The sequence below is a fragment of the Populus nigra genome, chromosome 5 (genome assembly GCF_951802175.1).
Source record: "Populus nigra chromosome 5, ddPopNigr1.1, whole genome shotgun sequence".
In the NCBI taxonomy this organism is placed as follows: Eukaryota; Viridiplantae; Streptophyta; class Magnoliopsida; order Malpighiales; family Salicaceae; genus Populus; species Populus nigra.
The window spans coordinates 6,858,720-6,870,253 of record NC_084856.1 but is presented as its reverse complement, the minus strand read 5'-3'; the positions used below and the strand labels follow the sequence as shown (position 1 = coordinate 6,870,253).

General features: G+C 35.8%; 1 protein-coding gene across 1 annotated transcript; it reads left to right on the top strand.

Moving 5' to 3' along the window:
- Positions 1–350: 350 nt before the first annotated feature.
- On the top strand, positions 351–2,812 carry LOC133695218 (uncharacterized). Its single transcript, XM_062117111.1, has 2 exons — positions 351–671; positions 1,458–2,812. Exons 1-2 carry the CDS (start codon positions 417–419, stop codon positions 2,607–2,609), a joined length of 1,407 nt encoding a protein of 468 aa, XP_061973095.1. The 5' UTR covers positions 351–416; the 3' UTR covers positions 2,610–2,812.
- The last annotated feature ends 8,722 nt before the right edge of the window (positions 2,813–11,534 follow it).

The following is an 11,534-nucleotide window of genomic DNA, read 5'->3' as shown; positions in this document are numbered from 1 at the left end:
GAAGGAATTATATGATCACTCCAAAAAAATATTAAATAAACCTATGTTTGAGAAAACTTTATTTGAGATTAAGCCTCATTCTATACAAACATGTTCTAATACTATGTTAAATAATTTAAAAAAAAAATAAAGAGAGAAGGTTAGGGTTTCATTGATACTATATAACATAATGAATTATTTAAATTTTTTTTTAACTTAACCTTAATACAAATATATATATATATATATATATATATATATATATATATATATATATATATATATAAACTAAAACAAAAAATTATAAAGACATTAGTGTACCCTTAATAAATAATAAAATAAATAACTATTTATTTCTTATCACACAAAACCCGGCCTCAAGAATCCTTAATAGAGGTAGCAGCCCCTTTGACGGCACTGGAGCTTTTGACGTTGTGATGCAGAGTCAATGTCCGTGGACGCCTTGCAAAATGCCCACGCCACTGAGCTTTAAACCCTTGACATTCTCAACCTTTTCATTTTCAAATCAACTGCTTCTCCACAAAAAAAGCATTGCCTCTATTAGCTCTACAAGCAGAGGAATCGTTTCTTACCCTTCTCTCATGGCCTCCTCACCTTCCGTTTCCACGACACAGAAGGATGCCTTTTCCACTCAAAACGACTCAACGCGGAAGACCCAACAGCCATTACAAGTACCCCAATCCCTTTTTTTCTCTCTTAGCTAATTTTGTACGCCCATAGTTTATTTTCGATATGGGTTTTTATTTTGATTTTTTGTGTGTGATTAACTCTAATTTTCAATTTGCTTAATAATTCAGTCTTAGGGCCAAGATCACTTTATGATTCTGTTTAATCATTTGTCCAATTTTGGATCTTTGTGTAGATTTTTTCGCTATCCTTCTTTTTAGCTTCGTTTTCCAATGAAATGATTTGCTTGAATGATGGTTAATGGTTTGAGGAGCATAAAAAGAGAGCTTTTTAGCCAGGGCGCAATCAGGGGGTTGTTATTGTTAGAAAACTTTAACTATTAGATTTGTCTTGACTTTGGTTCACAATGCTAAGTTGGTGAGCAGTCTTAAACCTCTGGTTTTGTTGGGCTATTATGTTTTGGTTGGAGCTCAAATCGAGTTATGGTGGTAGGCTGGAGTTAATTGTTTTGGTTGGAGCTAAAATTGAGCTAGTTTTGTGATAACTAATGAAAACACATTATTCCTTCACCGTGCTTCCTTTAAACTCAATCAGCTTTTATCGTGGTAATACATGGCTTGAAATGTATTGCCCTATTTTTCTCTGAACCCGTAAATATTTGGTCAAGCACTGTGGATTCCTTCAGTTTACGTTAATTCATCATATGAAGCAATGATTTCATTCTGCAATGGTTTGATGAATAGTTCCATATCAAGTTAATAAATCACACGCCTCAGTATCTTTGTTTTTGGAGTCCCTTTCTTCCTTCTAATATTTTGGCCTTTCTGCAGGTTGCAAAGCGTTTGGAGAAGTTCAAAACCACAATCTTCACACAGATGAGTTCGCTTGCCATCAAATATGGAGCAATAAATCTTGGCCAAGGTTTTCCCAACTTTGATGGTCCCGAATTTGTCAAAGAAGCTGCCATCCAAGCTATTAAAGACGGAAAGAACCAATATGCTCGTGGATACGGGGTTCCAGATCTCAACTCTGCCATTGCTGAGCGATTCAAGAAAGATACCGGGCTTGTGGTGGACCCTGATAAAGAAATTACTGTTACATCTGGGTGCACTGAAGCGATAGCTGCTACTATGCTAGGCTTGATAAATCCTGGTGATGAAGTTATCGTCTTTGCTCCTTTCTATGATTCATATGAAGCCACATTATCAATGGCTGGTGCCAAGATAAAGGGCATCACATTGTGCCCACCAGCCTTTTCTGTTCCCATTGACGAGCTTAAATCAGCCATCACAAAGAATACTCGTGCAATTCTCATCAACACTCCACATAATCCAACTGGAAAGATGTTTACTAGGGAGGAGCTTAGTACTATTGCATCACTTTGCATTGAGAATGATGTACTAGTTTTCACTGATGAAGTTTATGATAAATTGGCTTTCGAAACAGATCACATTTCTATGGCCTCTCTTCCAGGAATGTATGAACGGACTGTGACTTTGAATTCCTTAGGGAAGACATTCTCCTTGACAGGGTGGAAAATTGGCTGGGCAATAGCGCCACCTCACTTGACATGGGGAGTGCGGCAGGCACACTCTTTCCTTACTTTTGCTACCTCCACTCCTATGCAGTGGGCGGCTGCGGTTGCTCTCAGAGCCCCAGAATCCTACTATGTTGAGTTAAAGAGGGATTACATGGCAAAGAAGGAAATCTTGGTTGAGGGGTTGAAGGCTGTTGGTTTCAAAGTATTTCCATCAAGTGGGACTTACTTTGTCGTTGTTGATCACACCCCTTTCGGCCTGGAAAATGATATTGCATTTTGTGAGTATCTGATCAAGGAAGTCGGGGTGGTAGCAATCCCAACAAGTGTATTTTACTTGAACCCGGAAGATGGAAAGAATTTGGTGAGATTCACCTTCTGCAAAGATGAAGAAACTCTGAAGGCTGCAGTCGAGAGGATGAAGGAGAAGCTGAAGAGAAAATGACCCCTTTTGTGTGGGAATAGCAGTCTGAACTTCGATATTTCAATGATTGATGCCTGCAATGCAAAATATTTATGTGGGAGTTAAGTACCCTTTTTGGGTGGCGATAAAGGCCAGTTAGTTTGCTAGCAATTATCATTAGAATAATAGAGGCATCCTTTTCCAAAATCTATTGATATTTATCGATTTGATTATTGTCTCTCGAATTCTCATGTTTGTGTAATTATTTTGAAATCCGGTTCGGCAGGTCAACTAGAGACCCGGCCGACCCGGGGCTAGAACCGGGCCGGGTTGAAAAAAAATAGAGGAAGGAAAAACCCGGTGTGACCTGGTTGACCTGGCGGGTTGACCCGGTCAAAAATTTGGTTGCAACCCGTTGATTTTTGTTTTTTGGTTTTTACTAAAACGATGTCGTTTTGATTTTAAAAAAAATTAACCTGGTGACCTGGTCAAAACCCGGAACCCGGGTTTTGGACCATGCCGGCCACTGAACCAAGCATGAAAACTATGCTCTCTAGTTCCTTGCATTAGATTGGCTTGATAATGATTAATTTTTTTTATGTCTTGAAAATGGATTTCTTACAATGTTGGATACAAAAAGTCCAAGTGTGTTTTCCAAACTAGGTCAATTAAGGCCTGGGATTTATCTTAGGCCTTATTGCCTCCTGAGAGCTGTGTAGTTGTGGTGGTTTATTCATAGGTGACGCGAGTCACTGCGGTTCGAGTTGATTTTTTTTTGCAGCATAAAAAAATAATGATTAAGTGTTATTGGATTTTCAAGAATGAAAAAAAATCCACAACTCAACACCATAGAAAGAGAGCTAAAAAAATAATGATTGTCAATCCCCTATAATAAAAAATAATAAAAGATAAAATTAGAAAACAAAAATCAATGAAAAAAAGGTATTAAAAAACAAAGTACTAGCAAAATCAAATGAAGTTGTCACAACCTGCGAGCAGAACCAAGGGGACGATCATTATTTGATAAGTGGCTCGCATAAAGCTGCGGACCTATCATCATTTTTTTTTATTGCAAAAAAGATATCAAGACGATGCATATTTTTTTTTTAACAAAGAACAAAATCCAAGATTATGATTATTGACTCGAGATCCAAAAATATTAAAAAGCAATGAAAAAAATGATCAAGCCAAACCTAGTGAACCTGCTAAACCTATGACTCGAGACATGATACCAGGATAACTAAATATAAAAAAAGGTAAATAAACAAAAATCTCATAGAAAGCGAATAAAAATTGTTGTTACCCATTTTTGGGCCCTCATGGAAAAAAATGGTCGAAAAACTTGTGAGAAAACAAAAAAAGAAAGCATAAATTTTGAAAGAATTTTTAGATTTTTGTTATTTTATTTTATTTTTTTTAGAAAAAAATAATAAAAAAATAATATAATATAATATAACAGAATATACTGGGTTTGGGTTCAACCCAATCTTGTGGTTTGAGCCCACGTTGGTTGGGCCCGAATTTGGCTTAGAGAAGGAGTCATGCCGTGTCTAGACCAAAAGAAAAGGGGTCCTGACTGGCCCCAAAGACAGCTGGGTCGAATCTGGAGCCAAGAAAAAAAAACGAGTCCTGCCGCTCAAAGGAAAGGGTTCTTTCCGGCCCCAAAGGCACTAGGCCGAGTTTGAACCCAAGCAAAAAAAAGGGGTCTTGCCGCCCAAAGGAAAAGGGTCTTGACTGGTCTTAAAGGTAGATGGGCCGAGTTTGGACCCAAGCAAAAAATAGGTCTTGCCGCCTAAAGGAAAAGGGTCCTAATCGGCCTCAAAGATAACTGGGCCGAGTCTGGATCCAAAAAAAATTAGGTATTGCCAACCCCAAAGGAAAGGGATCTTGACCTACCCCAAAGGCAAAGGAAAGGGGTCTTGGCTGCTTTAAAGGCAGCAGGGTCGCGTCCAGACCTAAGCAAAAATGGGTTCTACCGGCCCCAAAGAAAAGGAGGTTGACTGGCCTCAAAATGACTGGTCCCAGACCGCCTTAGACAAAAGATAGCTGGGAGGAGAGAGACCGAGTCGTGACCCATGAGAAAATAGGTCAAGACTGACCCCAAGATAAAATGGGTTGTAACTCGCCCCCATAGGAACTGGGTCAAGGACGACCCATAGGAATTGGTTAATTAATAGCTCTATATGCAGAATGAATTGACGTTCTGCATGCAGCAAACTTGCTGCATTTCTCTCCCTTTCTCTACGACTGTTCCCGCTAGTTTTTTTTTTATTATCTCGTCCTTGCATCCTCGGGTCAGGTCGGTCTGTACGAGTATCCCCTCTTTAACGCCTAGTTTGCAGCTGCAATTCACGATATTGGCAAGCGAAATGGTTTTGTACCTCACTATACCAATTTTGAAAGAAGACAGAGAGGAGCCTCACCATCATTTAAGGGCTAGGATTTTATCTCTAACACCTACGGAGATGAGTGGATATTAGAGTAGTCTCCAAGTTGAGTTTTGGCTATATAAACAAGCTGCAGAAAAGAGAAAGAAAAAAGAAAAGGAAAACAGAGGGTGACGAAAAGAAAAAGAAGAGAGAGAACAAGAAGAAGGAAGAGTAGGAAAACAGAGAGAACAAGGAGAAGGTCGAGGATAGGAAAAATAAAAAAAACAACGAGAACAAGAGAAGATTATCTTTAGTCTATCCTACCTTGTCGAACAGGGCTTTACAAAACTTTAAAAGGTTTTGAAAAAGCTCTAACGGCAAAAAGAGGAAGGCTTTCTTTAGTTATCAAAGGCAAAAAGGCAGAAGTTTTTCCATTGGTTTGCATTCCATCTTTTGCATTCAAAACAAGTGGGATCTGCAGGTATAAGTCTCAGTTTTTTCTTCCCTGCCATTTTTAAATCTAGTGTATATGTGCGTCCTTTTTAAAACCTGTTTCTTCCTTTGTTTGGAACTTTCGGTTTCGGTTTGGACAAAAAAGTTGTATGCTTGACCACTGTTCTTCCATGGCTTTGAGTTTTAGATGTTTGTTTATGTTAAAGTTGCATGTTCTTTTCTTTTTCTCTTGTCATGATGAATTATAAGCCTTCCACTCCTTTGCTCAGTGTCTCCATGTCTTGGATATTGCATAAGAGGATTTTCTTGCTTATAAACATAGTTTTATCCGGAGAAGAAAGTAAAAACACGAGGGAGGTGCTTTTAAGTTGAGGGGATCTTTTGGCAGGTGTCCGATTCATGTTTTCATTTATATTTCTTTGAAAAAAAGAGATAGCTGGTCATTGGTTTGTAGTTATAGTTTTTAATATATGTAGTACAAAGGCATGTTGCTTAGTTTCTTTCCTTTTGCATGAAACAAGCATGACAATGTCAAAAGATTAGAAAAGAGGATGGGTGGTGAGTCACGGTTCCTGTTATAAGTTTTGGTTTCAGAACTTTTTTTTTCCCATGCATACAGATTTGTGCCTTACTTTAGAGAATGATGGGTCGGACTTATTCAGGCTTCGAGTTTAAGTTGGTGTGCCGAATCTTGTTTATTTGAGATATATTGATTTAGGCTTTTTATGAATTTTGGAATGTATGGGTATTTTTTTGTTAATTGTGATGTTTGTGTTTAATTGTGTTGTTTGTGTTTTGACAAAACATAAAAATGTTTTCTTGTTTGTTGCATACGGCCAGTACCTTAAAAATATTTTGAACATTCCTTTTTTGGAATAATAAGTATTCGAAATTAAAAAAAAGTGTTTTAACATGGATTTCTTAAACACAAAAATTATTTTTATGCATTTTGAATTTTACAACATGTTTGTAAATTCCAAAAGGTGTTGGCCAATATTTCAAAAATATAAAAAATTTATTTTTGGGTAATTCATCCTTATTCACTATTAATATTTGGATAAATAAATCCCAAAGGGTTAATATCCAAAACATTATTAGGAATGATTTGCTATTATTCGCTATTAATATTTGGATAAAGAAACCTCAAGTAGTTAATATTCAAAATATTTTTCTGAGAATAATATGTCATTATTCGTTAATAATATATGGGCAAAGAAACCTATGAAAGGTAAATGTCCAAAAATATTATTAAGAGTAATACAACTTGTTCATTTTTAACATAAGGGTAGATTTATGCCCAAAATGTTATTTAGAACAATTTAATTGCACATCCTTGAAAGAAGTTTCAACTATAATTGAGGACATTTCAATTTTTGTTCCATAATTTACGAGTCGTGAAAGTATGAAATACTAAGGCAAAAATAAGCTTCTAAAGCACCTTAAATTTTCTTAAATTTCTAACGTAGTTTTTTTGTTTCTTTTCTTTGCAATTTATAAGTCGCGAACACTTGAAATACTAAGAGGAAAATGAGCTCTTAAGCATATTGAATCTCCTTGGATTTCTATCTTAGTTGTCTCTTAATTCACAGATTGTAAATTTAGTTTGAATCAAACACATATTTCAAGATATCTGCATTGGTTTTCCTTAACACTCTATAGACATATCTAAAGGTATGATCCATATTGGCCAAGGGTTCTTTCTTTTAGATTGAGCCCAAGTTTGTTCATTGTAGCAAATTTATCCTTGGAGAACTGATGGGATTAAAGAACACCAACACCATAACAATTATAAGGCAAACAAAACACCAAGTAGCTTACCTTAGGTTGGGCATACTAGGGGTGCTAAAACCTTTCCTTTATGCAACCAATCCCTTGCCTTAGAATCTCTAAAAGACCAATTAGGATTCCTAGTGACCATAATACTAAATGACGACTCCTTTTTTCACGAAACAAAAACCCCAACATGATCCTGCTCCGGGAAGGGTCGTCGGGACTCTCGTGAGGGTACGATAAAAATAATAACAAAATGGTAAAGGATGGAAACAAAAAGCTTTTAAAAAAAGCAAAAACACCATGGAAACTTGTGTCCCTATCAGCTTCATTAATCGGAGTCAATCTCTTCAACCTGTAAACCGTTAAATTCTGCACTCGGACTTCACTTATAAACTTAACCCGACCAACCTACAACCTGAGATATGAAATAGGGATAACTCGACAAAAAAAAAAAGTTAAACAAATCACAAAGCTCATAGCCCAATAATTCAAAGTCAAATGATAAAAATAAAAAAACAAATTAATAAGTCAATGTCAAATGATAAAAATAAACAAGAAAACCAAATTCTAAAAAGGATTTTAAAAAGTATCGAACTTAAACTAGGTAAATCATTGAAACTAATGAGCTGAGTCATGAGAACGGGACAACCTTGTAAAAGACAGAAATAATCAAAAAGCAAAATCCTCAATTTAAAAAAAATTTAAAAGATAACCAATGAAGACCAAATCTTGCACAAAAAATAATTGAAAGAAACTAATTAGGGACAACATTGAAAATAAAATAAATGAAGAAAAGGACAGAAAAAGAGTAATGAAAAAAATAAGGACCAAAATTTGAAAAAAAAATTAATTAAAATTGTAAAAGACAAAATCAAAAAAATAAAATAAATTAAAAGGATGAAAAAACAACAATTAAAAGAATGAGGATTAGATTGTAAACAAAAAACAAAATAAATTAAATGCAGAGAAAGATGAAATTGAAAAAAATAAATTTTAAGAAACATTAAAATCAAAGCAAATAAAAATTAAAAGATTAAGGACCGAACTCAAAACAAATTCAAAATGGAGGACAACTAAAATTTTCAAGGTCTAGCATGAAAACCAAGACCTAAGAGAGAGAAACGAAGGGCAGGAGAAAAAACCACATTGCTGCCACCCTTATGGAGCACGCGCCACTCCAGCAGCTGTGCCACATCCTTACGTATCAGTTGAGACGAAGATTGGTTTATTGGCCATAATACTTGGCCACACGCACCTTCAGAATAGCATGGAGGACCCTGACACACTTATACATGCATCACACACGTCAGCATATTTTACTGATTTATTAATATTTTAATAAGTAAAATTACAAAAAAGGATCCAAGGGCATATCATTATTACAAAGAAACCATGGCGCAAAGATCAAAATGCCCTCGGAAGGTAAGCTTTAAATCTGGAAAGTCAAAGGTCAACAACGTAATTTTTCAGTATAAAAATAATGCAAAGTCAAAGGTCAACAACGTTATTTTACTGTGCAAAAAAGACAAAAGAAAACCGTAAGTGGAAAACCAATTTTTATTATATTTTAAGAGCAAAATAGTATTTTTTACTGTGCATTATAGTTTGGAATGCAATCTATGCCCCATATCGCACCCGACATCGCGGCGGCCCTAAAAATAATTCTCGTAAAGAACAGATTTCTGACATCTTGTTCTTTTAGGGGAAAATGTCTTGTTTGAGGAGTCACCACCTATTATTATGTTCACTAGGAACCCTATCTGGTCAACAGAGATTCTATGGCTCGGGATTGGTTACGTAAAAGGGAAGATACTATCACCCTTTAAACGTTCTGCCTAAGGCAGACTGCATGGACGGTTTTGTCTTAAATTGCTAAATATTTATTAGTTTATGCTATGATGATTTGTTTATAATATTCCTGACTCTGGCACCAGTGAATATTCGAGTTCGAATAATTCCAACTCTAGCGTTGGTAAAAATTCGTAGCTATGAAAATAAAATTAGATCAATATTTTTTATTCCTTACTCTAGCACCAGTGAATAAATAAAAAAAATAAATTTATTTTTACGCATGCACATATTTTTTTATTTTTCTAGCTAAATAAAATAAAATACAACGAATAAAAATAATATAAATTTAAACCGGTATTTTTATTCCTAACTCTGACATCAGTGAATAAACCAATAAATTTACATTATTTTTATTCATGCATACACATTTTTTTATTTTTTCTTCCCTTTTTTTTTCTGTTTTTCTATTTTCATTTTTTTTGCTGGGCCCAACTCAGCCCATGGGGCTGGGCTGGGCTGGACCCAACCGGCCCGACCCCAAGCCAGTGACCAGGCGGCTTTTACCCGCTAGCGTGCGTGAATTGTTCACGCACGCTGGCTACAATTATCATGTAATTATATTTCTAATGCACAGTGTTGGGGAATTATTTTGCAAAAGTGGAGACACTTACCCGGGAGCAAGATGGAGGCGATGGCTTGCTGTTCCTCTCCTTGTTTGTTAAGCTTCTTCCTTTGGTTTTGGAGGCTGGCGCTGGAGAAGAGGAAGCCGATTGAGATGCTGGTGCTCTCGTCTATGGGTTTCTTGTTTCCCTGTCCTTCTCTCTGCGTCCCTTTTCTTGTTTTGCTGTGTATTCCCTGTCTTTCTCAGTCTCTCTTCCTGTTGAAGCTTTCTTCAATCAGCCCCTCCTTGTTTTTTCATTCCTCTCCTCGGTTCTGCTCTTTTTTCAGTTCCCCCCGCCTCTGTGATTCCTCTTCCTAGTTTTTCCTTTTGTTTTTCTCCTGTTTTGGGTCTCTCACTCTCTCTGTCTTCTGTTCTTCGTCTGATTTTCGGCCTGTTCGTCCCCTGTTTTTTTTTCTTGTTTCCAGTTACTCACTCTCTCCGTTTTCTTGCTCTCTCGTTCTTCCCCCCTTGGTTCTGTCTTCCTGTCCAGTGCGTTTTGCTTCAGTTTTCTTCTCGGTTCATTGTTCCAACCCCTTTTCTGTCTCCTAGATTTTTTTCGCCCCATTTTCTTCGTTGTTCCTCTGTTTTATAGAGTCCGATCGGTGGTGACGGATGGAATGCAGAGGAACGACAACATTAAAATGTCCATAACTGAGGTGAGCAGATGATTACTACCCTTTACTGCTGGAAACGGTCTTTGGTTAGAGAAGATGAACAACGTTCTTTCAAACGAAGCTGTTTTGGGATATGAGGTGGCCATTTGCGTTTTGACCAGTGAGGTTTTGAAAGTTTTGTAATTAAGCCCTTGGTTTAAACTGTAATTGGCCCCCTGTATTTGCGCGACATTTTCAATGTGATCCTTGGATTTTAATTTTGTAATTTTGACCCCAAACTTTAATATTTCTTCAATTAAATCGCTGATTTAATTAATTTAATTAAATCCAAAGTCTAATTAAGTCTAAAACTTATCAATTATCCAATTAAGCCCCTGATTGGATTAATTAAATTAATTCCAAGCTTAATTAAGTCTCAAAAATTATCAATTCTCCAATTAAACCCTTGATTGGATGAATTAAATTAATTTCAAGCTTAATTAAGTCTAAACATTTATCAATTCTCCAATTAAACCCTTAATTGGATTAATTAAATTAATTTTAAGCTCAATTAGATTAATTTCAAAGTTTAATTAAACCCCAAAACTTTCAATTATTTTGCCCTTAACCCAAATTTTAATTCATTCTTCATTTATTTCATTTTACTTGTTTTTCCATTATTATTATTATTATTATCATTTTCATCATCATTTTTTTATTTTTTTCAGTAAATAAAATAATAATAATAATTAAAATAAAATGGTCAAAAATTGGGTTATGACACCCCAGATAACATTTAAATCTCATAAAAAATATAAAGATAATTATTAAGAATAATAAAGAACAAAACCATAATTACCCTGCTTGAATACGTAATTATTCTCCTCATGATACAGCGAAAAACTACACTGAGGCCATTTAATTTTTTTTTTGTGAGGAGCCCCTTCACCCGAGTCCCTAGTCGAACTAAAAGATTATCGCCATGGCTACTCCCTCTACACACTTTTTATTTATTTTTTCTTGAGAAATTAAAATTAATTAATTAATTTTTTTTTTTTTTGTATAAAAGAAGTATTTCTCGTAAAGAATATCGTTAAATTCGTTGTGAACCGAAGAGGTTTTATTTTCTAAAATCTCGGAGAATCGAGAGACAGAAGGAGTAGATCTTTGGTGGACATTGAACTCCGACTCTTCCCGGGACACATAAACCGTATCCTGCTAGGACTATTACGCTTGATTCCCCCAATCTATAAATATATCAAACTCGGTTTAGAAAAGGAGCTCTCAGCAAAAAGTTTCAGATCAGGAAGGCAGGGGAACCTCAACC

What these genes read in the sequence shown, in the direction of transcription:
- LOC133695218 (XM_062117111.1), top strand. Translation starts at nt 417, where the DNA reads ATGCAGAGTCAATGTCCGTGGACGCCTTGCAAAATGCCCACGCCACTG. An exon ending in AGACCCAACAGCCATTACAA is followed by an intron (nt 672 to 1,457) that starts GTACCCCAATCC and finishes GCCTTTCTGCAG; the next exon opens with GTTGCAAAGCGTTTGGAGAA.